The 27,748-nt window shown below is 40.1% G+C and overlaps 1 protein-coding gene across 1 annotated transcript in view; it reads right to left on the bottom strand.

Moving 5' to 3' along the window:
- The window catches only part of SPAG17 (sperm associated antigen 17), a 220,331-nt gene that overhangs the window by 137,729 nt on the left and 54,854 nt on the right, over positions 1-27,748 (bottom strand). The window contains exons 4-10 of the mRNA XM_022583945.3: positions 26,918-27,049; positions 13,568-13,754; positions 11,870-12,064; positions 9,965-10,146; positions 5,715-5,876; positions 4,432-4,519; positions 4,110-4,222 (exon numbers count right to left, since the gene is read on the bottom strand). Coding sequence (XP_022439653.3) covers positions 4,110-4,222; positions 4,432-4,519; positions 5,715-5,876; positions 9,965-10,146; positions 11,870-12,064; positions 13,568-13,754; positions 26,918-27,049 — 1,059 coding nt within the window. The remainder of the gene's footprint in view (positions 1-4,109; positions 4,223-4,431; positions 4,520-5,714; positions 5,877-9,964; positions 10,147-11,869; positions 12,065-13,567; positions 13,755-26,917; positions 27,050-27,748) is intronic.

The following is a 27,748-nucleotide window of genomic DNA, read 5'->3' as shown; positions in this document are numbered from 1 at the left end:
ATGGGGGCTATCTTGTGCACTACACAAGGTTTAGCAGCAACCCTGGCCTCTACTCATTTGATGCCAGTAGTACCCCTCCAATTGTGGCAGCCAAAAGTATCTCCAGACATTGCCAAGTGTCCCCTGGGAGGCAAACCCCCCTGTTGAGAACAATAACAAAACAGTTGTATACTCTTTACTGTTTATCAACACATTACTGTTAAAAGAGTCACTCCTGTCTCCACTTTCTCTCTTCCTACCATCTCTTGGACCCACTCCAATCACAAGAGACCATGCAGAACTGTTCCATCTCTGAAATGTTAAACTCTAATATCCCCTCCTATAAAATCCCACCCGATTCCTCTTATATTTCAATTTTTCATCCCTTTATTATCAAACACTTATTCAGTCAACATGTATCTCTTATTGGAGCCTCCTATGTGTCAGGCACTGAGTTCATCAACTGTCCCCTTTGGTACACAGAAAACAGTGGATGGTTAATAAATATTTGCTGCTTTGAGTTGAGTTGAATAAAATAAGTAAGATTAAGATAAATAAAATGATGATACTGTAAGCCATATAGGGCTATTAAACTTTTACAAATGTATTGATATAATAAAACTACTGATCTTCCAAAAGCCTTACAGGGTAATTAAAGGCAAATATGAGTGTGCTTATCTAATTGGTTAGAAAACTAAAGAAGTCAACAAGCATAAAAATGTATGCTGGAGGTAAGAGATGATTAGAGTCTAAAACTATTTTAATATTCAGTGAGATAAAGGAATATTTACATACATGAAATAAGAAGCACAGTTATAAAAAGAAATTAGAGAATTTATAAATTAAAATTGTTATTGTTGAAACAAAACTTCAGTAGCAGACTAGACTCCACCTAAGAATAAATTAGTTGGAAGTTAAGCTGAAATTCCCAAAGGGGTAAAATTGAAAGAAAATTTAAAACACATGGAGGTAAAAACTAGAAATTCCAACATCTGTCTAATAATAATTAGGACAAATCAAAAGAAATAATATTTGAAGATATAATTTAATTGAACAAATATATATTCAGGGTCTACTATGGGCTAGGTGTGGTTACTGTGTGCTGAGCAGAGAGCAATGAACAAGACTAGATTTAGGTCCCTGCTTGCATGGAGCTTACATTCTAGTGAGAAGAAGGTAATACATAAAGGAAATAAACATTTTTCTTTTTTTAAAGAGCAGTTGTTGATAAGAAAATAAAACAAGGTGAAATGGTAGAGAGCACTCTGTGTTGTTGTGGGCCTTCTTTAGATCAGGTGGTCAGAGAAAGCCTATCTCAGAAATGCCACTTTCACTGGGGACTGAATGACAAGGAGTATCCATCCACCAGGCAGACAGACATGTGGGAACAAAACTTTCTAGGAAGAGAAGTTACTGTAAAAAAAACTAAGGTGTAATTAGTGAATGTGAGGAAAAACCAGAAGGTCTATGTAAATGACCAGTAGTGAGAGAGAGAGAGAGAGAGAGAGAGAGTGAGAGAGGGAGAGAGATGGGGGGGGGGCAGGAGATGAGATGACAAACATCCCAGAACCATATTTTTAGGGTCTTTATGGACCAGCACAAGGAATTTTGATTTAACTAAGAATGTGATCAGAAACCAGATTATAATCCTTTAGATCACAGAGGCAATGAAAAAACAAAGCCATAACTATACATAGCCTTGGAGGGAGGAGATATGGGGATATATGTATAGGTGTAGCTGATTCACTTTGTTATAAAGCAGACACTAACACACTGTTGTAAAGCAATTATACTCCAGTAAAGATGTTTAAAAAAGATAAAATGCTAATAACTACCAGAAAGAAAAAATAGATTACCTACAAAGGAAAAAGTATCAGATTGACATCAGACTTCTCATCAGCAGCGTTAGAAGGGAAGACCACAACAGAGCAATGCTATCAAAATACTTTTCCACTTAGACGGACGGGGTTCAAAAGCAGTTTCTGTCACTTACTACTTGGATAATTTACTTAACTTTTTAGGCCTCAGTTTCCTTTTCTGAGAAATGGGGAATAAAAATAGTTCCTGCTCCATAGGGCTGTTCTAAGGATTAAATGAGTTAATTAACAGCAAATTCTTTTCAAATGCATATATAGTACTCACAAGAACTGACGATGTACACCAGGTCACACAGGAAGCCCAGGAAATTAAAAAATATTTTTAACATCCAGATCATGCTTATTGACCATAATGCAATAAAATTAGAAATGGACAATAAACAGTGGAAATTAAAAGATTTACAACTGAATACATTGAAAGCATCATGATGCAGCCAAAGAAATACTCAAAAGGAAATGCATAGCCTTAGGTAAAGTGAAATAGACTAAAAATAAACAAAGTGAGCTTTCAGTAAAAGTGAAATACGAAATAAACCCAAACAAAGTAGGAAGAAGGAAATAATAAAGATAAATGAAGAAATTCATAAAATAAAAAGTAAAAAGGAGTTGATCGGTGAAACAAAATGCTGGTTCTGGATAAAGAAGATGTGGCACATATATGCAATGGAATATTACTCAGCCATAAAAAGAAACAAAATTGAGCTATTTGTAATGAGGTGGATAGACCTAGAGTCTGTCATACAGAGTGAAGTAAGTCAGAAAGAGAAAGACAAATACCGTATGCTAACACATATATATGGAATTTAAGGGAAAAAATGTCATGAAGAACCTAGGGGTAAGACAGGAATAAAGACACAGACCTACTAGAGAATGGACTTGAGGATATGGGGAGGGGGAAGGGTGAGCTGTGACAAAGCGAAGAGAGGCATGGACATATATACACTACCAAACGTAAGGTAGATAGCTAGTGGGAAGCAGCCGCATAGCACAGGGAGATCAGCTCGGTGCTTTGTGACCACCTGGAGGGGTGGGATAGGGAGGGTGGGAGGGAGGGAGACGCCAGAGGGAAGAGATATGGGAACATATGTATATGTATAACTGATTCACTTTGTTATAAAGCAGAAACTAACACACCATTGTAAAGCAGTTATACTCCAATAAAGACGTTAAAAAAAAATGCTGGTTCTTTGAAAAGACCAATAATCAATATACAATTGCATCCATGATCAAAAAAAGAGGGCACCAATAAATAACATCAGGCATAGGAAAGGAATGTAACTAGATACAGAGAAAAACTTTTCAATGTGTATTAGTGAATAAAGAACTTCCATGACATTGAAAACAAATAAAATGGACATGTTCATTTAAAAATACGAATGACTGGGCTTCCCTGGTGGCGCAGTGGTTGAGAGTCCGCCTGCCAATGCAGGGGACACGGGTTCGTGCCCTGGTCCAGGAGGATCCCACATGCCGTGGAGCGGCTGGGCCCGTGAGCCATGGCCTCTGAGCCTGCGCGTCCGGAGCCTGTGCTCCGCAACGGGAGAGGTCACAACAGTGAGAGGCCCGCGTACCGCTAAAAACAAAAACAAAACAATCCCCCCCCCAAAAAAAATATGAATGACTAAAATTGCCCTCAGAGATAGAAAAATCTGATTAAATCTACAAGTGTAGGGCTTCCCTGGTGGCACAGTGGTTGAGAGTCCGCCTGCCGATGCAGGGGACACGGGTTCGTGTCCCGGTCCGGGAAGATCCCACATGCCGCAGAGCGGCTGGGCCCGTTAGCCATGGCCGCTGAGCCTGCGCGCCTGGAGCCTGTGCTCCACAAAGGGAGAGGCCACAACAGTGAGAGGTCCGCGTACCATAAAAAAAAAAAAAAAAAAAAAAAAAAGTCTACAAGTGTAAAAGAAATGTTAAATGCAGTTGAGGACCATTTACCACCCCACCCACCTGCCCAACTCTGTTCTCTTTCATTAAAACAACACCTGATAGTTTTAAAGATATGCCTACCAAAACTTCAGCGAATGTTATATAAAATCATTCCAAAATGTAGCAAGAAAAAGAGGATTGAAGCTGATAAAGCAGATTTTAGCTTTATCTAAAATGTTCTAATCTTTGCAAAGGAGAATGCATTCAGGTATTATGAGCGTAATTTTAAAACAGTTAAAAAACAAAAAAAACAGAAGCAAAGAGAGATGAAGTGATTGACTCAAGGTTGCCCACCTGGGAAGAAAGCTTCAGCGTGTATCCACTTACCTGTTCCAGCATACAATGCAGTATCAAGGGCACAGTAATGAATTCTTCTGGAATTGGATTCAGCAAGTCATTGTAATATCGCATGTCTACTTCATTTGTGATGACAGAAGCCACTGTAAAAGATACAAAATACCACTGCTCTATTAAGATGTGTTCTCCGTTTCTCCCATCAAAATTTCATCCACAGATTCAAACTCTGATCATGCACTGATAAATGTAGGATCTTGAGGTGGAAAGAGATGTGAAAGCGACACCAAGGACAGTCACTCCTCAAAGCACCAGCTCCTGGCACTGATCCTCCAGCAACAGGTTTCATACATGCCTGGTGGTGGTGGTGGAGCTGGAGCTTGCAGCTCTTCATATTGTTGTGTTTTCTTCTTTCCAGGGGTTACAGCAACAGTTTGTGGGGGCTAAAATAAGAATAATTAAAAAAACAATTGAAACATCCAGCTGAGAGGTGCTTTCATCCAATGCTGGTATGATGGGACTCTGACGGGATTCCGGGATTCTGAGATTGTATGATTATGTTCACACCACAAAATCATTGGCTAATATTAGGATCAAATAAATGCGTTTTGTCTGAGGAAGGAAAGAAGTTAATGAAAACTGAAAAGAAGTTTTCAGTTTTTCCTAACAGAGCCCACTGAGAAATTTCCAGGAAAGAGATGGGAAGATGGGGCATCGTCTCTTCTCTTCTGTGTCACCCCGGGGTGACACAGAATCATGCCATTCTCCCTCTAAGAATCCTTCAATGGTTCTCCCACAACCTTCAGCATAAAACCCAAACTTGAGCTCAGCACCAAGGAACATTCTGGCTCCCGCCTTTCCAGCTTGTGTTGCTGCTCTCCACTTTGCATGTATCACCTGGGAGCACTGCCGTACCCCGTGGTGTGGTCCTGGACGCAATACTTCTTTACTTTGACCTCCATGTCTTTGTACATCTTTTCCCCCTTCTTGAAAATACCACTCTGTCCCTCTTCCCAGTCAGGTTTTGCCCAGGCAATTCAGCCTCAGCCTTCAGCACATCACTTACCCTGCCTGGTAACATCCTCCCGACTCCCGTCTCTCCACCCCACTCTGCTCAGGAGCAGGTTAGATACCCTATTTATAGCTTCTCCTGCAAGCTCAGCTGACTGTCCTCACAGTGCTCATTATGCTAAACTGAAACCACCTTTGCCTTGACTGCCATTTTCCCCTTTAAAGGTTAACCACAATGAGGAGGACAGAGGATGGGTCTTGTTCATTACAGTATCGCCAGCACCTGGTACAGTGCCAGCACAGGGTAGGTGCTAAAATAACATGGTGATTATCAGTAGCCCTCCTTGTTCCAGATGCTATTTATTGTTCCATGGCTGAAAAGTGGGTTCTATCATCCCCTCTGTGTGTGGCAGGTAGTTGGAGGTTTCGTAAAGCTCCCATCACATGGATGCCCTTTAATGCTGTGCCTGGGGGCCTGGATCCCACCCTCACCCATTAAATCCCAGCAGGCAGTGTTCCCTTGCTACCAGTATTTATGTGATTTTTTTCTTCATGTTTTATAAATGTGAAAATTAAGCTGTTCAGCAAATCATTCGGCCAACTAAAGACATTCTAGCATATGCCTACCTCAGAAGTCAACGTAGCTTCTAAGATAGGTTTCTCACTAACCACCTGTGGGACGTTAATAAGCTGCATGTTTTCCAAATAGTGCTGGTGCTGCCTTTTCCAATCCAGGGTGTCGTACATCAAACAGGCAATATTTTCAAAAATGTTGGTGCCCAATTCCAGCTACAGGTGAGAGAATTCATGACAATTAGTCCTTAGTTTCATGTTGTTGGAATCAGATGCATGATTTGTATCTCCCTTATAGCCAAACCTATCACTTTTTACAGGGAAGTCCTTCCCCAGCTGGTCCCCAAACCACCGAATCCCAGTCATGGTGACCAAGTCTTCATTTGCTGAACCCTTCGGGCCCTTCTTGCTCACCACAGTGCAGACTGTTCCCTTTGGAGGGCCTATGGCTGCCTAGTATCGTTAAGAGCCTAATTAATGCTTCAACGAGGTGAAAAGTGCCCTATTCATTCATGTCAGCAATGTGGCCTATTTTCTAGGTATGTCCATTCCTAAAGCAACTCATTAGATAGGTAATTTCCATATCCTCAGCCCAAGACAAGCTGGGGATGAGCTCTTGCTTGGCGACAGACACAAGAATCGCAATGGCAATCACCCACTCGGCTTTGCACACCATCCCCACAAGTCCACTGCAGTATGTGTGCAATCAGGATTTCTTCCTTTCCTCACCTGTGCTACCTTTAGGGAAAAAAAACCCTAAGACATCCTGGTAGACTAGTACTACTATAATACCCACAAGTTTTATGATCTGGCAAGTGGGTTATGGATCAGATACCTCTATTACCTAGGCTTTCATTTCCAGAAGTGGAAAAGCACTGTTTGTTAGCACTAGGTGTGTCTGCTTGAAAGCAAAGAAGGATTAAATAGGCTCCTCCTATGTCCCAGCCGCAGTGGTAAGGTAGAGAGAGAAAGCACCTGGTGGGAGCCAGTGAATCACAGTCTGGCGTGAGACCAGTGAAGTGCCAAACCTCGCCCATCCTCACAGCACAGCTGTCAGTCTGGACTTCAAGTTTCCCTCTAAGACTGAGAATTCTTCAGTTAATATCAGCTTCAAACGGATATTCTTTGCCCACATTCTGGCATATAAACACATTTTTGTTTGTTTGTATTTATAAGAAATATAGTAAAAAAACTTCTGCCCTATTATCCCTTAGGGTAACTAGCTAATTTCTTTTTAAATCAAATAGCAACTCGCATGTTAAAAGCCAGAAAATTATTTCTGCAACCAAGGGCTTAACTTGAAATGTTGCAGATGTCGTTCATAGGCAGTTAGCACTTCTTGATGGGCATTTATTTGATACAAAGCTTTCGTTACCTGGGTTCAGCAGAAATACAGCTTGCCTGCTTGCAGCCAAGGGTACTAATGCTTTCCTTCTTCCAGAGAGGAAGAAGGACTATGGCTACTTGGCTGGCTCCTGGCTTGGATATGAGGCCATTATCAACTTACAGATATAGCTGAGAGTGGGATACTGTGTATCTACACCATGCATTTAAGCTACGGGTATTACAAATAGGTTTATTGCTTTTATATTTCGGAAGTAATCCCAAGTTTAAAATGAATTTTCATCTTCAGTATTAAATCCAGTGGTCTTTTCTTCTGTAACCCAAGTCTATTACTGAATTGCTTTCAAGGCTTTCTTTCCCCGTCATCCTCCATGCTGGGCTGTTCACTCACAAACCATCCCTTACAGAGGCATGCCTTGGCCTAAAAGTCTCCTGCAGTTGGACCCAGACTGCAGCCCTGGTGTGAAGGAGATGTTCAATAAATATTTGCAAAGTGACCAATAGAAGATCGGTGTGTCCAGTTGGGCAGCAGAGCTAAATGTCTCATTCCTCACTTACCTTCATGGCCCAACTAGAGACCCTAGACATTAATCCTCTAGTTCTGAAGTCAGTGTTTCAACGAAGCTGATACTATTTTTTTCAACATGAAATTTATGAACTTTAATTGCCATTTAAACTCTTCCACTCTATTTTTAGAAAGGAAAATATAGTCACATTTACTGTCTTTAAAAATGGAGGGATTAAAATCTTCTGATGAACACTAAGTTGTTAACACTGGAATAAGAAACAGGATGCTGGGAATGGTGCTGGGTCCCTTGGAGCTGCAATTGTGTGCCTTGCTGTTCACATCTATGTACTGATGATGCAACAGAATGTCTTCTCCCTTGGGCTCAATGCACATCAGCTATTCTCAGTGTATGCCTGGGGAGTAAATAAGACACGTGGAAGGCAGCTATAGTTAGAGCAGGAGCAAAAGGTTCTCGGTTTGAGGCTGCCTTAGAAGACTCTTGGTATTGCCTCCTCTGAATTAGGATTCAAGATGTGTATGGCTGGGATCTCCTATGCCTTATTGAACCAAAATTGCATATAAGTTCTTTACAAGGTATGTGGCCAGAACTTGGCCCAAATGAGAGAAGGACTGTTTCCACAAAACTTAAACTTGTGGATGTGGGTTTTTAAGTTAGGCATATATTTATATGTTCTCAGGAGAAGAGCTGGTCTATTGTAGAGCAAGAGTAGAAAGCTGTCTTTCAGATGGTGTTTCAGGATCCCAGGGATATGGCCTCTTTCTCAAACATATCTCACGTTCGCTGGGCATAATCTGGAATTCCAATAAAATAGGATGGAATAGTCATAGTATGACGGTACCTGGTATGCCAGTATCTCTGGGATAGAGAAACACGGCCCAACTTAACACGAAGTAGTAGAGGACAGATGGACTCTTTTCTGAGCTCAGGCTTAGAGGCAGGGGAGTGAAAGACAAAGCAGGAAAGAGGAAGATATCTAGATGAAGGAGCGGGACGACACAAAGCAAAGGGAGTCCACAGTAACCAGTTTTGCCTACAACAAGCTCTGCCTTCAGCCACAGCTTTTCTATGTTCAGCATTGTTTCCACATATAGGTCAAGGCTTATCTTTATTCTTACTATTGCCAAGGTATCAGACTTAAGTGTTCTGTTTCTACGTGGTGACATCTAATGCCTTACGTTGACAGTCTTTGTAACTCAAACTGATCTCCACTGCTACTTATTCAAATCCTGTCCATCCTTCAAGGTTCAGATCTAGGCTTCCCTCCTCAGTGTTTTCATTTACTTCACCCAGTGCGCAGCCATTTCAAGGTAAAAGAATCAGGGACTCTCACAGTGAGAGCTGTCCATGCTCCAATCCATGGCCGTGGGCAGCCTACCCTTTGTCCCGGAAACTGCTCCAGGCTTTGATGTCATTCTCCTCCTCTTAGACAGCCAGGTTTGGTTGTTTGTTTGGCAGCCACCCACAGTCATTGCCCACAGACACCTATCCCCCTCCTCCACCCTGCTTTTCCCAGCTCCCTTCACAGCATACTTTATGTGGTCCATCTCCAAGACTCTGCTTTCAGTTCAATTCCCTTTAATGCTGATCTATATCACCCTGCAAGGGATTCAACACTCCTGGGCCCCTGTTTGTTGGGACAGGGGGTCAACCAGAAAGAGACCTGAGAGGTCTCTTTTTTTTACAACAGGAATGCCTGGATAACTTCCCCAACAATGATAGTTAACGTTCTTTTTAAAAACACCCTCATGTATTTAGCATTTGTTACTTTTCAAAGCATCCCATGTCTTCTTTTTCTGAATTAACAGGAAACTTAGAGTGTGTTTCACATAACACATAGGCGTGTGGCGCCTTGAACACTGCCTCTCTGTTTCACGGTTTTGGTCTTGCCTCTCTGCGAGCACCTCAATAGCAGGGGCCAATAAATACTCTCAGGAAATGTCTACTAACTGTTGGGCTGGGGTCAAGTCATTCTATTAAGATAGACCTTGCTAGGAAAATACAATTTTGGCAATAAAAGCAAGGGCCTAGAAGAACAATGTTTTGAAATGATACATTAAAAAAAAAAGACAATGTAATTTGACAAACTGTAAAATTTGCTCTTTTCACAATTAATATATTAAGATTCTACTGCCTAGAACATTGTTAAGGTATGAAGCAAAGCCACGTCACCAAATAAAATAATTACCATCCTTTATCTTCATCTCATCTTATTCCTTTGTCATTAATTCATACACTAAAAGCTGAAGAATCAGGCTATATAGCCATTATTGGACGTTCAATGTGATCACTGTCGTGAAGGTAAAGGAACCTAGCACAAAGCCTTCTCTGTAGACAGTGATTAACAAATATCTGTGGAATGAACGAATGGAGTAAATGGAACCACAGTGTCACATGTTCAAACCAGTCACTCTCATTAATGCGTGTACTAACCAACATCTCACTGTCCGACCAGTCGCAAGGCAACTTGTCAGCCTTGACCATGTATTCAAGCCGAGCGACATCAAAGAGATTTGTTTCCGGTTTCTCATTATTCAGGATTGGTTCCAAGTACTTCCAGAAGATTTCAAGTTCTTTTATGTCATTCTCTTTCTTCAGTTTTTCAGCTTCTATATCTAATAAGAGCAACATGTTTATACTACAAAATGAGAGTGTCGAATTTCTTCCCACTTTAAGTGTTTGTGGTGAGTCATATGCATTGCATGATGTCTGTACAGTACCAGAAAATGCAAATAAAGAAATGTAATTTTGAGAAGTGTTTGGACCTAGACTATATAATTAAACATCGGAGGATTTTACTCCTGAAATTGTTATTTACTATGAGCTTTTTCCACCCCTTTATTCTATAGTTGAGGCCCAGAAAGATTATAAGATCACACATTTGGGGAGCTAAAAATGGTCAAGACTTCCATCACTCTGAGATTGTATCTATATAGGAGCAGTTTTTCTGCCAGATCACTTTTTGACTATTTTAACATTTGTTTGCTGCATAACTGGTTAGAAATGCAGTCAATCCAGTTCTCCTTCCCATGTGGGTAAAAACAGACTGGATCCATGATTTCTGCTTCAGTTAACTTTTGGTCACATTGAAATAGCTACTGGCTTCTCTGGGCATTTGTGCTCTGACTGTATAAAATAATGACAGTTTTCCATAAAGTTACACTTGAAAATCTGTCTGACATGGTTTGGTTTTTCCATCTATAACTAAATAGGTTCTACTACTAAGATCTCACTATTCTACTGTAAAGTCTCTTTTTCTATGATTTTATTTTTATATATTAAATATTTTTAACAGAAAGACTATGGAGCTTATGCAGCATTTTCTCACTGACTTGAATAATAAGTTATTGAATGTTACAACTAGGCTTTGAGATAGAAATAGCTAGGTTTAACTCTCAACTCTTTTACATAATAGCTGCCTCTAGACAGAGTCGTTTTTGGTAAAATGGAAATAGTAAAACATACTTCCGAGGGCTGTCATGGAAACTACACGAATCAACACACTTAAAGCCCTTAGCATTGAGCCCAGTCCCAAGGCCTGTGCCCAATAAATGGTAGCTATGATTATTATCAGGGGTAGCCATTTCTAACCTGGAACAGCAATTTAAAAAATATTGTGTTATAGAAATCCGGATGCGGCTGTATAGGTTACAAAGCCCTGTGAAAGGATATTACTGATAAATAACAAAAAAGCGCAATAGCATACGGCAAAAAGAGCTTGGACTTCCAGGTCACACAGGCTTATGCTGCATCCTAATTTTACTATCTGAAGTAGACAGTAGACTTTGTTCCCATCCCACAGAGGGAGTCTAGTACAATTCCCTTAGATGAAGACCCTGAGGTCTGAAGAGTAGTACAGAACAGTAGTGTAGGTGGGACTACATCCCACAGCTTCCTGGTCTAAGGCCTGGGAGATAAGCGTCCCCTCTGATTTATCAGAATAAGCCAGTAGCAAATCTGAGCAAGAATCCAGGGCTATGGCCTCCCTTGGGCCATTTGGTGACTGTGGCTTCTGGCAGAATAGATTATCTACAGATGATCCATCCCACTCATGCTGTAGGTAAAAGTTATAGAGCAAAATTCCTGAGAAATGTAGTTGGATAACCAAGTCTATGTTCTCTGTGGTTCCACAGGGATAGAAACACGGGGTATGATTTGAATTTGCAAAATTTACAACACCTGGCTAGTGCAAGTGGCATAAATAGCAACTCAGAGTCTCGAAAGGATTTAATAATGTATGTATTGTATGACTATGCTTTGGGCAGAAAATTGTATTTGTACTTTAAGGACAGTGGGTAATACTGCAGGATTCAGTAAGTTGTGTAGCAGACTGCATACCTTCTGGCTGAAGAAAACTTTCCCGCTGCTGGCTAACTGCGGCCAGGTGTGTCTGCAGAGGTTCATAATTCTCTGATGATATTTTAATCACGCTGCTTATGGGAATGCCGAGCTCAGTCATGATCGCTAATAACTGAGGATTGTTGAAGCCCACAACTATAATGTAATGCTGGGCACCGTCATCTGGCTCATCGTCTGTTCAAAATACCGTAGAGAAGAGCAGCCGTCATTTTAAAAGAGAACAGGTTGCACTCAGCCAGTTCAATGGCTCTATACATTATGCATGCGTTTATCATCCCTCGGGCTCGCCAAAAGCAGTCCGGTTGGCTGGAATGCAGTCATGTTGACTGGTTTTCATTATTGCCCTTCCAGTAAGAAGGCTGTGGCCATTTTACAAAATATTAAATCACCTTTGCAAATGAGACATAGGCGTAATAGGAGGACAAACATACAGAGGGCCTGTCGTCATGGAAAATGTGTGCTTGGGTTTTTCTAAAAAAAAAAATGTCTAGGCTGTAATTTTTCTTGGTTCTAATCTCTTTTGAGCAACATCTGGCTTTACTCCTGAATTACAAGTAGCTGCAGCTTTGTGGTATTTTATATGCGGAGGTGTTTACAGAAGAGGGAAATATTGAATATGAACAAACTCCCTACCAAAGCATACTGTGTGTTTATGCCAATAGGTGTGCATGCTGAGTATGGGTTATGTAGCAACTATCTATTTATTGCATTCAAGTTAAAAAATAGATATTGCTCACTTTCCTAAAATTTTTCTCCTCAATTTTGTCCTGGCTATACTGTTCTGTAAGTGTTAAAACATGAGTTTATATTAGAATGTGAGATTCTGGGGGGTGAGAATAATTGTTGTACTTTAATATCAATACTAGATGGTACACGAAAACATTACATCTCACAATGGTTCATCAAGATCAATTTAAAAATAGAGAAACAGATGCACAAACTTTTGATCATCAAGTAGTGATTTTTCTTCAGCTACTAAAACAAATCAGTATCGATACTGCTCACAAAATCCATAATATAATTGCTTCTGCGTCTAGTGGGTTTAGAGCAGAGATATATTAGGGGAGTCAAGCTGTCAAAGGATGTGAAGAGGTGCCATCTCATTTAAATACGATGCAAATAAAAAACAGTAGCTCCACTTGGGTTCATGGGAAGGTGGCAATGAATTACTCATAGCTGCCCAAGTCAAATAATGTTTTTTATATCAATACTCTAAATGAAAGAAAATTCTGGTTGTTCTATCTAGGACAGATAGTGGGAGAAGCTGAGGTCAGGAAGCTACGTGCTCTGAGTCACAAATTAACAGGTCTGATTTTATTACCACTGTATTACACTCGTGACAATAATCACTTTTTACTTTGCCTTATAAGTGTTTCTGATTTTCTCAAATGTTCCCAACAAGATAGTAAGCTCCTTGGTGGCACAGTCAGCTAGTTAATTCATCTTTTATCTGCACTATGAAAATGTGCCTATAGCAAGACACATGCTAAAGAAATATTGGCTGAAAACAAAAATGAATTGCAAATAGAAATATTTTTCTATTAGGGTGTCATGGGGAGTATAGGATTTATGCTTTTAAAAAGGTGAAAAGGCTGGGGAAGATTAAGCATAGTGGTTGGAATGATTTTTCAAGTTTGTAAGTCATCAGGCAAGAAGGGAAAGGAGCATCTTACTGACCAAGGTAATGTTTGGTGTGATCCTCTTCTCCCCTTCTTACTAACTGGGTGGTCTTTTTTACTGCTGTGTTTGCCTCAGGCTGGTCCTTTCCCTTTCCTTTGGCAACCGTGGCAATTGGGGACTTTTTCTCCTTGGGAGATTTTGCTTTCCCTTTATCCTTTTCTACCTTAAATCTGTCTTCTATCACCTGGAAAGACAGAATACTTTAGATTAAACCATACAGTGAGCAGGCAATGGCTTTTCTACTGTCAGGTAAATTAAATCTTTATTTCATTCACTCACTCCTTTACTCCCTAATTCATTCTTCAAGCCAGGATAGCGGAGATTCCAGGTTGAGCCTAAGCTGTGAGAAGGCACATCAAACACAAAGACTAGAGGGGTGGATGCTAGGAGACTGTCACACACACACACATCTTTCTGGAAGGGAATTCATCTTAAAGGAGCCCCTGCCCCCCCCCCCCCCCCCCGCCTCCTTGGCCTAATAAACAAACTCAGTTAATGGCTGGCAGGGAGAGTGGTGGATTCTGAGTACATTGTGATGGCCGGGACTTAGGTTTATCAAGTAGCCTAACCCTGGGGTCTCTATCTGGGTCTAACAAAGGTTTTCTTTTCAAACAATTGCCAAAACCTTTGTACATTACGTCATAATGTAATTACACCTTCCATTCATGTGTTATGAATACACATAGGTTGAGTTCATTGAAATGACGTGGTAGTACTGGACCATACAGAAGATCCAGAATATGCTTATGTTATTTATTTTTCCCATGTTCAACAAAACTGGGCACAAAAATTACTAAACTAAATTACTGTAGCAACATTGGGGGTTCTGTATTTTCCTGAGGTCGTGAGACCAAATTTGAAGAACTCAGTCCTAAGACGTTAGAGACAAGGAAAGTAGAAGATATATTGCTTTGGCACCAAGCTAACAGAAGGTAGCACAGGAGGGGAGAGGAGCGTCTGCCTCCTCTACGTGGCTTCTGGGTGTTGATGGTTCCAGAGAACCCAGTTTTGGGTTTCTTTTTAATCTTTTTCACCCCTCCTCGTGGCATGTGGGATCTCCGTTCCTCGACCAGGGATCGAACCCACGCCCCCTGCAGTAGAAGCGTGGGGTCTTAACCACTGGACTGCCAGGGAAGTCCCAAACCCAGTTTAGCTGTAGCACCCGGAGGAAGCATCAGAGGTGCCCATGGACCCTCCGTGCCTGCCTGGCACCTGTGGCTCCAGTGGTGGGGAAACTCGACCTCCCCAGCACCTGCTCCTCAACAGAGGGAAATATCAGCGGAGGCTGCAGATGTCACTAATAGCCTTGGATAGAGGCAGCAAGGAAAGCACAAGGTAAAGTACAGAGGTATGAAAAGCCCCAGTGTTTCTCTCTGCGCCAGATACAAATTGGCCCATAAAAAGGGTTGGCATGTGCTAATGCATATATATGGAATCTAAAAAAATGGTACTGATGAACCTAGTGGCAGGGCAGGAATAAAGACGCAGACGTAGAGAACGGACTTGAGGACACAGGGGGGAAAGGGGAAGCTGGGACGAAGTGAGAGAGTAGCACTGACATATATACACTACCAAATGTAAAATGGATGGCTAGTGGGAAGCAGCTGCATAGCACGGGGAGATCAGCTCAATGCTTTGTGATGACCTAGAGGGATGGGATAGGGAGGGTGGGAGGGAGGCTCAAGAGGGAGGGGATATGGGGGTATATGTATACATATAGCTGATTCACTTTGTTGCACAGCAGAAACTAACACAACATTGTAAAGTAATTATACTCCAATAACGATGTGAAAGAAAAATAGGGTTGAGCTCTATTCCCTTGAGCTCCTACTCTACTGGGGAAGAAAGAGAAAAAAGCACATGAACAGAGAAACAAAAGCATGACTGACGATTTTCATGAATTTTATGAAGGATAAAACCCAATGTAGTGATAGACACACAATTCACCACTCACTAGTAAGCTGGTGATGGAAGGCCTCTGAGGGAGTGACATTTGAGTGAAGACCTGAAGGATGAGAAGCATCCATGTGAGAAGCAGGGGAAAGGTGAAGTGTGTGCCAGAGGCCCTGAGTTATAAAGGAGACGGGTATGCGCAAGGAACTGAAAGGAGGTGAGTATAGCAGGAGAATAGTGGGCAAGGGAGAGAGTGGCCAGGATGAGGTGGGGAAGGTAGGGCATGGGCCAGGTCATCCAGCGCTTTGGTGGGGGCTGGTTCACAAGTTTATATTTTATTAAAAATGCATTGGAAAGACCATAAAGGGTTTAAATGGAGGACTACTGTGATTTTGCAAGATAGGAAACCAGAAGACCAGTAAGGAAACTCTAGCAATAGTTCAGATAAGACCTAACAGTAACTCAGTTTAAAGTGTTGGTAGAGTGGAGAAATGTAGATGGATTTAAGATATATTGTGGATGTTGAAAGTACAGGGGTTGAAAGATTAGAGACAAGGAATGAAGGAGGAGGCAACAACGATAATGCTCTGGATTTAGTTTGAATAACAAGTTGGTTAATGGCGCCACTCACAGAGACAGAAGCATTGGAGTGAGAAATAATTTTTACTTAAGGTGGGCAGACTATTCAGAAAGATCTTGTTAAATCCGAGATGCTCCTGAGATGACAAGGAGACAATTGAATACACATGTTCTCCTCTCAGAAGAGAGATGTGGCTGGAGTTACAAATTCAAGTGTGGGTAACATAGAGATAGTAGTTAACTGCACGGGAAGAGATAAGACCCCCTGGGGAAAGAGGTCTCAACAAATATGAGAATTGAACCTGGGATCATGCTGGAAACTCCAATACTTACCAACTGGGTATAGGAGGGGATGTGGGTAAAAGAGAGAAATGACTTAGAAGGTAGGAAAAATTACAGAGTATGCAGCTAGAGAACCAAGGGACTGAAAAGTATGGGTAGTTATAGGCGACATTATGGGAGCAGTTATGGTGGAGTGTGGAGGTAGTGAACACAGAGGCAGGACCAGTTGGGTGACCACTTGTGTGGACAATGGTTTCAAGAAGCTTCCTTGTGAGCACTATGCACAATAGCCAAGACATGGAAACAACCTAAATGTCCATCAACAGATGAATGGATAAAGAAGATGTGGTGCACATATACCGTGGAATACTACTCAGCCATAAGAAAGAACGAAATAATGCCATTTGCAGTATGGATGGACCTAGAGATTATCATACTAAGTAATGTAAGTCAGAAAGAGAAAGACAAATACCATATGATATCACTTATATGTGGAATCTAAAATATGGCGCAAATGAATCTATCTATGAAACAGAAACAGACTCATGGACATAGAGAAGAGACTTGCTGTTGCCAAGGGGGAGGGGGTGGGAGAGGGAGGGAGTGGGAGTTTGGGGTTAGCAGAGGTGAGCTATTATATAGAGAGTGGATAAACAACAAGGTCCTACTGTATAGCACAGGGAACTAGAATCAATATCTTTTGATAAACCATCTTGGAAAAGAATATTAAAAAATGCATATATATATGTATAACTGAATCACTTTGCTGTATAGCAGAGATTAACACAACATTGCAAATGAGTTATACTTCAGTAAAAAAGTAAAAAACAAAACTAATGTAAATGCATTAAAAAAAAAGAAAAAGAGAACAGCCTTTAAAGAAAAAAAAAAAGACGTTTGCTTGTAGAGGGGAACTGGGGGATCTGAGATTGTTCAGTGGATGAGTGGGCAGAAGGGGAGTATAACGTCAAGCTATGTACGTATGTAAGTAAAGTCAGGAGACATTGTGTTTGCAGGCTGATGGAATGATCCATCAGAGAGGGGGACATTGAAAACACGGGGGAGACTAAAGTCCTTGAGGAGAAAAGATGGGATAAGATGAAGAGAATGTGTCAATAACTAGACTTTGATAGGAAGAAAGGCAATTTCTCAGTTTAATGAAAGGAGCAAAGAGGGGATGACTGGCTGGGTGTAGGTGCAAGAAACAGAGAGGTCTTGATGGTGTTGGGGGAATGTTTCAATGTTTTCAAGTGAAGGATGAGGCAAGGTTATCAACTCAAGATGGGCAGGTGTGAGGTAGGAGGTTTGACTAGAGAAGATAATGTGAGTCATCTCAGAAAGTGGGAGAGCAAGCTTACTGAAGAAAGATGGTAGAAACTCTCTGCCAATGTGGAGAGCTTATTGGAAATTTTGAGATTGTTCATTGAAAATGAAACCAGAGCCCAAATCAGTGCCCCTGACTCCAATCAACTCGGAGGTACTGGTAAGACTCGTGCAAGTAGGCGCTCTCCCAGCCACACCTTGGATCAAGGTGAGTCCACTAGAGGGAAAAACACCGGTGCAGCTGTGACGTGGACAGCTAGCCTCACCACAGAGAAGTCCCAACTTGGCCAAAAAAAATTTGCCAGAAACTTCTACAGCTATCATTTGAAATAAAATCGCAGGGTGATCTTTAGAACTGAAAAGAAGAAACTGTTTTAGATTAAATTATTCTAAAGTTCACCTTCATTCATTTCATTCAACTTTATACATGCATTCATATTCCATTATTCCAAAAAACACTTCCTGACTGCCGTGGACATTTGTGTCCCAGGAAGGCAGTAAAAGGGCCCTCTGGCCCTGGAGGCTCTCCTAGGTGGGGTGTAGGACCTGTGCAGACATATAGCTCTCATTCCTTTGGAGTCTCTCTAGCAAAGATTGGGTTCTACAAGGTAAGCAACTCCCTGAGCCCTTTCTCCTGTAAGTTTTCTTAGGATCCTAGAGAAAGCAAGGCTGATCACAACCAAAATTTCAAAGTAAGTGGTAACTTAGCAGAGACACAGCTATACAGTATGATACGTGCTTTCTAGACATCATCATCTTTAATTTGTTCTCACAAAGCAACATGCCAAATGGGTAATTATTCCCATTGTATAAATTAAGACCCACAGTTTCCCTCACAAGCACACAGCTGTGGTAGAGACACAAGTTGGTGTGACTCCAAACCTCAAACTCATTTTATTTCCATGGTTCTCCTGTAGCCTCAGCCTTCGATGTCCTTGCAACCTTCTCTCCATGCTTGTCTGCCCTCTCTCTACTCCATCTTTCCAAGGGCTGAATAATACTAGCTGAATGCTCTTCTGTTTCTCCGTGTGCTTCACTTCCCTCAGCTCCTTTCTGCTCAGTGCCCTCTTTCCCTCTCTTTCTTTTTGCCTTTGCATTCCCTTAGCAAGGCCAAACTTGGTACCCTGGAGACAAGCATCTTTTTTTTTTTTTTTTTTCTTGCGGTACATGGGCCTCTCACTGTTGTGGCCTCTCCCGTTGCGGAGCACAGGCTCTGGACGCGCAGACTCAGCAGCCATGGCTCACGGGCCCCAGCCGCTCCGCGGCATGTGGGATCCTCCCGGACCGGGGCACGAACCCGCGTCCCCTGCATTGGCAGGCGGACTCTCAACCACTGCACCACCAGGGAAGCCCAGACAAGCATCTTTTAAACTAATTTCCAGTAACACGGAAATTAGCAATATTGATATCCCTCCTTTCACAAAAGCATCTAAGAAGTACTTCTAAATCCTGATTTACTTCTTTAGGTATGTTTTTAAATTCTAAAAATAATCATTATTGAAAAATTGGAAAAAAAACAGAGAACTTACAAAAATCACAATTCCACCATCCAGAGAAGATGAGTGAAGAGGCCATTACAATGCATTCTTTCAAATTATGTTTAGGCGTCATTTTAACGTAATCGTTATTGTTGTCTCTATATAACCTAGTGTTCTGCATTTTCCATTTAACAGTGGATGTATGTTTAATTGGTAGCACATCAAGAAGTATTGCTATGTAAAGTATTTCTCATAGCGACTATATATGTGATTTCCTGGTGTGCAGAGACACTAAATGGTAGAGAACAGAAGCAAATGGAAGCACCTGGGTCCTCCTGGGTGCCAGGGGCAGGCAGAGAAGTCCTTGGTACATTTCTGAACATGTTCTTTGCCCTACCCAGTCCCCACTACTCCCCTGTGCCTGACTCTAGTGGTGGTCTCCCTCCTCCTCTCCTGTATCCAGTCTGTATCTCCCAACCTCCATACCTGAGCTGAACCAGGACAGTCCCTTTGTTCCTCTGCTTCTGAACAATCGTTGACTACTTGGCCCCTTAGAATTCTACTCTGGTCAAAAGGTCCATCCTTTTCTACTAAGCCCCACCTGCAGGAAAATCACCCCCTATCTCCTTCCCTTTCCCTCTCTTCTCTCACATTCTGAATAAGCCCCTCCCCTCTATGGGTTTACGTCTTGGGATTTGAGGGCGGGAGTGGGGAGAAGTGAACCAGGTTTGCTGAGCCCCCCTCTTAAATCATAAGCTAAAATTTGTTCAACACCAACCTCTTTTGCCTTTCTTGCTTTTGGGTAGCATAACACGCATGTTCCCATTTAGGGTCATCTACTTACAACTGAAAGAACTCAGAGGAAACTCTTGCCAATTCAAGATAAAAAATGAGGAGGTGTGTATCTAACAGGCCCCTCTTTCTACCGTGTTTGGGGAACACATGCTCCCCAGCATATGAAGGGAGAGTCAAGTTCATAGCAGAGTACATTTTCTTTAAAATGCACTGTGTACCAAAAGCATCTGGATGCCTCCTCCTCCTGTGGGAAGGCTTTGGGTAGGCATGGAGATTTCTTACCAGTTAAGCTACATAGCAGATGTGGGGCTCTTGTCTTAGCAACAAACAAAAATGTATTAGGGTTTCACACACTCACTTGAGTATTACGTGACACCTACCTAGAACCCTTCATCTTGTTATTCTCACCTCTTAAAGGGAAAAATACAAAATTCTCCCTCTCTGGAATTGGGCAACCTAGTTATTTGATGCTTCAAAAATATTTTAGACTGTATTTTATTTCTAAATTACTTCTTAATACCAAAATTCAAATACCTCGATGGGTAGTCATTCTGTTGTTCTTCACAGTGAAAGGGAAGTAAATGGTAAAAGTCAGTGGAACCAGTGGTAAATACCTATACTTCCTCTTAACTTTTATAGATAATAGCACATCTACATATGTAGAACTTTGTGTTGTGTATAACTTTGTGTTTCATATGTGTTCTATCATAAGATTCCCACAATAATATTATTAAGGATATAGATAAGAAAAGATGTCACGGCAGTTAAATGACTAAGTCACTCCACTATTATGTGACTTATGAGAGACAGGGTCTATCTTCTGAGTGCTACTCAGTCCTCTTTCAAGATATCACTCTATCTCATAAACAATCTATTGGTCACAGATGATGGGAGGACAATAGATGGACTGAAAGAAATGTATGGTGTCAAGTAAGTTTGAGAGACAATAGATTAAACAGTATTAAAGAGATCTGTTTTCATGAAACTCCTCCATCTTTAATAAGCTAATATAAAGTTAATTTGAACAGGGGGTCATTTGTTATCTTTTTTAATGGAGGACTGGGTCTAAATGTTTCCAGAACCTATTTTGGAAAGAAAAGGTTGTGGGAACATTTGGGGGCCCAATTAATCCATTTCTATAAACGTATGCTAAGGAAATTATCCAAAATATGAAGAATTGTATACGGTAAGGTTGTTCATCACAACATTGTTTATTATGAAACAACACAGAAATAACGGAAATGTTCAACAATAAAGGAACTTTAAGAAAAGTATGGTAGTCAATAGAATGTCACCTAGCCAAAAACAATGATAGATGTGGATGCTGTGATAATGAGAAAAAATTATGGTATATTTTAATTGAAAAAAACTGGATTAAAATTTCTTTTTACAATGATTACAGCTATGTAAAGAAACAAATCCACAGAAACAAAGGAAATGTACCAAAATGTTAACATTAGTTATAACAGGGTTATGGCATTATGAACATTTTGTTTTTCCTTTTCTATATTTTCTCTTTCTTTCCCCTCCCTGCTTACCTGCCAAATAGAAAATATAATGTATGGGACTGAGTTAGGAGCTTGCTTTTCTAGAGTGGCTGAGGTGTAGAAAACGTAAGCAAACGAATATACTGGGTTCACTCGACAACATGATGCAATCTAAGGATTGCACAAAGTCCTGGGGTGCCACACTGCCATCTTCAGGGTGCAATTCTTCATCCACAGACTCAGAACATGGCCCTGTCTGTGTGTGGTGGTGGTGAGGGGGTGGGTCTGATGTCTACCTGATGTCTGTCTCCTGCACGATCCTATGTGATTTAGAGGTTTTAGCACCGGATCAGCCAATGCTATCCAACTTCAACACCCAGAAGGGCAGAGAGAAGGGCTAAGGATGTTTGAAATAATCCCAGGAAGTCTCTTTCTAAGAGATTCCCCCAGAGACCAGCTCATTTCTGGGCAGGGGGGTGGGACTGGATAAGAAGTCAGGATTCCCTCGGGAATTGGTGGTTGGTTAGCTCAGTGCCCTTTGTCTTTGGTGGACTTTGTTCCTTTCTCTGACCAGTCCCCGCCCCGAAAACATTTTTCAGGATGTTTTATGCAACATGGAATTACACGATATAATTAGCGAGTTGGTAGATCCCACTGAGCAAAGCCATTTGCTCCTTCAAAGAAGCATCCCTGGGAAGTTCTCTACTGATTGTGAGCCAAGAGTGCTGTTTTGCGTAATTATTGAGACACACTCAGAAGGGGTATGTACAGTGGTTAAGAACATAATCTTAGAGTCTGACAGTTCTGGATTTAAATCCTGAGTAGCTATTTAGCCTTGGGAAAGTTACTTTTCACACCCTCAGTCTCCCCATCTGCAAATCGAGAATAATACTCTGTAACTCATAAAGTCATTTAAAGCATTAAAGGTTAAAACATATGTAAAGAGCTTAGTATAGTGGCAAGCAGTCAATAATGGTAGCTAATTACTATTATTAGCTGCTGTAACTGTAGCTATTTGTATTTCAAAATACTGCTCTATTTTAAATGTGTGCGTTTCTTTACATTTTTCCTGAAGTCTGTAAAAAGGTTTCATTAATTAATAGCATCCCAATTAGGAAAGCACTGCTCTAGTTTACAGATAAGCCAGCCAGGGAATCATTTATAATTTACCCTGAATTGTTGAATTTTGTAGCTCTTCAGATCCAACAGTTTTGTTGGTAGTATCCTCATTTCGATAATCCAGCCTCAAAGAATTCCATCCAGTTAGTGAGGCAAGTTATTCCTTTCCTGAAACCACACGGGTCCCTCTAAACTGAGTTTCTGCTCTTCCTCTGTTTGATTTCTTAGAATAGTTTCTGAAGATTTTAACCACAACTGAATCAAAACTAACCAGCCTGTAATTTCCTGGTATGTCCCTATGGCTTTTCTTTTAAAACAAAACACACATACAAAATGGCATTACATTGGCTGGTTTCCAGTGTTTCGGGGTTTTAACTGGAGTAAGCTGGAAAACGTCTGTGAAATTTACCCTAATTTCTCTTTGTCGGTCCTTTGGAGCAGGCTCTGGGTTGTTTGGGCTTCATCATGATATCTGGTCAAATTTAGGTGCTTTTAATTTTGAGATGTTTTAAGAAAAGTTTACCAGTACCATCTGTCCATATTCTTTACTGCCTGTCTTCCATCTATTCAATTCTAGGACATTGAAAAATAAGGCAACTTGTGCTAAGTAGATAAGCCAGAAAGAGAAAGAACTGTTCTGCTTTTATATAAAAGATATGCTAAAAATATCCAAGAAAATATGGACTGGTTATTTGAATTCACAAATTAAAAGCACAGTTAGAATATATTTGGATCTTTTCCTAAAAAAACCTATCCAAATGTTCTGAACTCAACGGCACAGACTAGATTTAGTTTGGCTGATTATTTAAATGGGTTAATTTTGCTTGTATTATAGCCATTTTTAATTTTTTGATGATTAAATGTTTTCTTTTAGCTGATTTCTCAATATATTTTAAATATTTTGATTCACAATGAAGTGTTTTGGTTTTAAAAAATGTTTATAATTAATATACAACATAAAAGTTGGAGTTAAAAAGAAGTAAAAATGTGAAAAATACTGTAATATTCAGATAATGACTAAATTAAAACATGGTCAGCAATTTGTTTTAAAATTATAATGAACCTTATGAAAATATATGTGCCTAATACATTGTTTCTCTAAATGTTTGTTAAGTTAATGAATTAACAACAAATTGATAATGATATAACTAAAAATGCAGAATAAATGTTGAGATAATGATGTGCACAAGGAAAGCTTATTTCTAAACAGAACACTCTCTTATTCCGATTTTAAGATATAATAAAATCTAATTTGGGATTAATTATATGAAAAAATCATATTCAGAAGTTCTGAAATGCTGAAATACATTTCTAGAAATAAAGTGTATTTTCTTCATTATATGTATATTTGGAAGTAATCAACAAGATGTTTCTGAATATATAAAAGTTTTGAAATATATTCAACTTATTACAATTAGAGGCAGGGATTTGCCTCTCAGAAATTTATATGCTAAAGGCCTCTAAACTGTACTTCTAAGAAATATCTTCCTTGTGTTATTTTTTATAATATTAATTATCCAGTAAACTTTCTTCATGGACAAAGCAAATGCAATGTTAAGCATAGCCCGGACTAAAGTGTTATAAATTATTAAAATTAGTGGAATCTAAAATAATGATATTTTCACTGTATGTGGCTATTGTAACTATATTATTAAGAAAAGTTTTGATGGTTAAAACAGAATCAAGGGGCTTCCATGGTGGCGCAGTGGTTGAGAATGTGCCTCCCAATGCAGGGGACACGGATTCGAGCCTGGGAAGATCCCACATGCCGTGGAGCAACTGGGCCCGTGAGCCACAACTACTGAGCCTGCGCATCTGGAGCCTGTGCTCCACAACAAGAGAGGCTGCTATAGCGAGAGGCCCGCGCACCGCAATGAGGAGTGGCCCCTGCTTGCCGCAACTAGAGAAAGCCCTCGCACAGAAACGAAGACCCGACACACCCAAAAATAAATAAATAAACTAATTAATTTAAAAAGCAAGTTTTAAAAAAAAAACAGAATCAAATATGTAGTATACATTACATTTTTTTCCACTGGGTTAAAAGGACAGGGACGTACTCATATTAGTAGTTTTTGTCCTCACTGTCTCCCTAGTATTTTCTGTAATTACTGCTATGGATATTTTGCAACCATTCATTTTTAAAAATTCAATTCCAAAAATTCAACATAGAAGATACAAAACACTCTGGGTTGTACAGATGTAAACATATAACTAGTATTTGAGAGAAAGCAACCACATATACCTCATGTTGATGTTAAAAAGCCGAAGAGACAGTCACTACCCTTGCAGGAATCTCAGAATCTCACCCGGGGTTCAGAAAGAGGAAGAAATTGGGTAAAGTCCTCTTTCCTTTTTTTCCATTTTCTAAACCACAGCGTGGTGTCAGTTTTACATACTTTATACTTATTTTGGTTTCTGCTAAACTCCCTGGCTGACAAGCATTAACCTCTGTTGTTCCAAATGACCTGCTGGGCAGTGTTGTTGAAATGAACATAGATTATATCATCCCTCCAACAACTCCCTTAGTCTTGCCTTTACCTAGAATATTTTTCTGGAGAGCTCTCCCTTCCAATCAGTTTTCATCAATTATTTAGTACTGACTCGTGTGGTTGTAACTCAGAGATTTGGGGCTGGTGTTTCGGGAACGCAATCTAATGAAGACATCAAATTAGATTATGTAATTGCTGGCTCTTAATTGCTCAAAGAGTCCTCTTATGCATCTATTACTTTTTTATTTTTATAAATCTAAAATTCAACTCCCAATTCCTTAAGACTCTTGAATTTTCAACAAATAAAGATTATTTCTGTATTTTCAGAATCTCATAGCTGTCTTATTATATTGTTCACATTTCAAAAAAAAATGTTGAGCAAAATAACAGTGCAGAAATATCTTTATACTGTTAGTTTTAAAAACGTTTCCTCGGTGGCCAGGATATTCCATTTATTGTTACTTAAAATTTGTTAACTGAAATCTAAAACCTACTCCTATTACAAACAATTACCAAGACTTAAAACAGGTGGCAAACAAGGAAATTGACACTCTTAATGTGTTCTGTATATTTGTAGGTGCTGTGGGAAAGCACAAAGCAAACAGAAGGTGCAAGAATTTTTGCAGGACTTAACAGTCTACTTTTTGTAATTCAGATTCCCATGTGACACTGGAATTTTAAAAAGACAAGAAACGATCTTTCTATACTAGTTTCAAATTTTCCAATTTTTCTTCTGCCAAGTCTTAACGTCCCTGAGTATTTTTTAAGGTATGAATCTCCTGTACATGTTGGAAAGAGCTTCATATAGATGGAAAACTATACCATCAACTGTTTTCAAATATGTAGACTTTTTCTGGGGACAATATACACCACCCTAGTAAGATGCTAAATGCAGAATCTCTTTGAAAAACATACAGCCCTATATTACAAATTTAAGGTGGCATTATTATGTTTTTCTACAGTCACCCTGTCAAGAGTTCAATTCAAATAGGAAAGCCAGATTTGGGGGGGTCTTAACAAAGAGGAAGTAGGTATTATTGGAACATGTTCACTTTTCTCTTTCTTCTTCCATGACTTGGTTTTGCCTCTCCCACTTAGAGGCATAAAGAAACAATTTACTTATACACCCATTTCATACATACACATGCACACATACACATTACACATGTACATACAGAAGCATTTGCCTTTCCAAAAATATTTCAGCATGATTTGGAAAATAAGAAAAACATCTCTCATTTTGACTAAGGTTAAAGAGCAAATGGATTTGAAACTAGCATCACTTTGCTAAAACTATTTTAAAATATTTTTTCAGATGAAAAATACAAATCTTTGGAAAGCTCACAGATTGATTTCCATAGGCAAATTAAATGAAAAGTCTACACATGAAGAAATAAGCAGGTATATAATATAGGAGTAGAAGTAACAGAGCGCTGCTGAAATATTTAGATTATTAGGAAGATGCAGATGTAGCCCATTATTTTAATAGGTACTCCTATTGAATATCATGTAAAATATTTAAAATAGTTAGATCCTGACTTTGTGGGGTTTTCTCACCTTTTTATATTTACTTCTCCTGACTCTGTGTCTCTCCTTTTGTTCCCTAATTTGTTCCTAACATATAAATAGACTACCATAAAAACAACCTCAGCCACATGCCCTGGGATACTGTCACATTTCTGCATAGGAGAACTTATTTTTAATGGGTTTGTCTTTGAGAAAATGTAATTCCTCCAACAGCGCTTTGGATAGGCTTTTCCCTAAAAAGTTGAGGCAACAGTTAAATGTGCTACGTAACACTTCGTGGCAGGCTTACGGAGAGAGGAAGTGCCCCAGAGAACCTGGCTGCAGTTCACTCACTCCTTGCCGTCTTTAGAAAACCCACCATCGCCCTCCCAGTACCTTCTTCTCGTTTTCCCGTCGCTGTTGGTCCTTCAATTTAACCTGGAGAAGCTGAAATTTCAAGAGTTTCCCTATCAGTGGTAAGGTGAATTTCTCTCCGCTGTCCATAATTGCTTTTGCTGCCGTTAAAACCTATGAAGAAACACAATTATTAGGAAAGTGGCATTTTATAACCTTTGGCATGTCTGTCAGTGATGAAAAGATGAAATGGTATTTTGAGTTTTGTAATATTTGTCTTGCCGCAAAGGTGCCTCATTGTGGGCCAAAAAAATTAGGGAAAAATGCCCCAATGCCATAAAGAGAGGCATTTACCCTCTACTCTAAGTAGATTGGGTTGTCTGAAAATGAACTTTTTCCAATAAGTGCTTCCCATGATGGTGCTAGACTCAGACTCCCAAACATGGGTGGAGGAAAGACAGGTGGAGCTCTGTGTTAGGATGACCGGTAGGTCAGTTTCATGCTACAGAAAGTCTGTTGTTTGGCACAGCCAATAGTCCAAACTGTCAAACCCTGACTTCTTACGACACTATAAATTAAATAGGGTTTTATAAAAATGGAAATGGCTATGTTAGCAGTCTTTCATTTCTTGGTGACCAAATTCAAATGAAAGATAAAAGCTGTTTGACACAGAGGCGCCGAGTGAATGCTGCTCCCCTACTCCCACCCCTTGCAATTTAAGGTTTATCCTGTTGGTATGCAGCCTAATTGGGGTGAAATAAGGTTATTGAGTTTTCTTTGGGTGACGACAGCCACTAGGAACATACAGCTGTATTGTCCAGATGTGTGGCACTGACAGCCTGTTTTATAACTGCACTTTTTACAGCTTGTTTC

The sequence above is a fragment of the Delphinapterus leucas genome, chromosome 1, assembly GCF_059928025.1.
Source record: "Delphinapterus leucas isolate spDelLeu-1000000601 "Yukka" chromosome 1, BTC_Dleu_Yukka2, whole genome shotgun sequence".
Lineage (NCBI taxonomy): Eukaryota > Metazoa > Chordata > Mammalia > Artiodactyla > Monodontidae > Delphinapterus > Delphinapterus leucas.
This window is presented reverse-complemented; position numbering and strand designations above follow the sequence as displayed.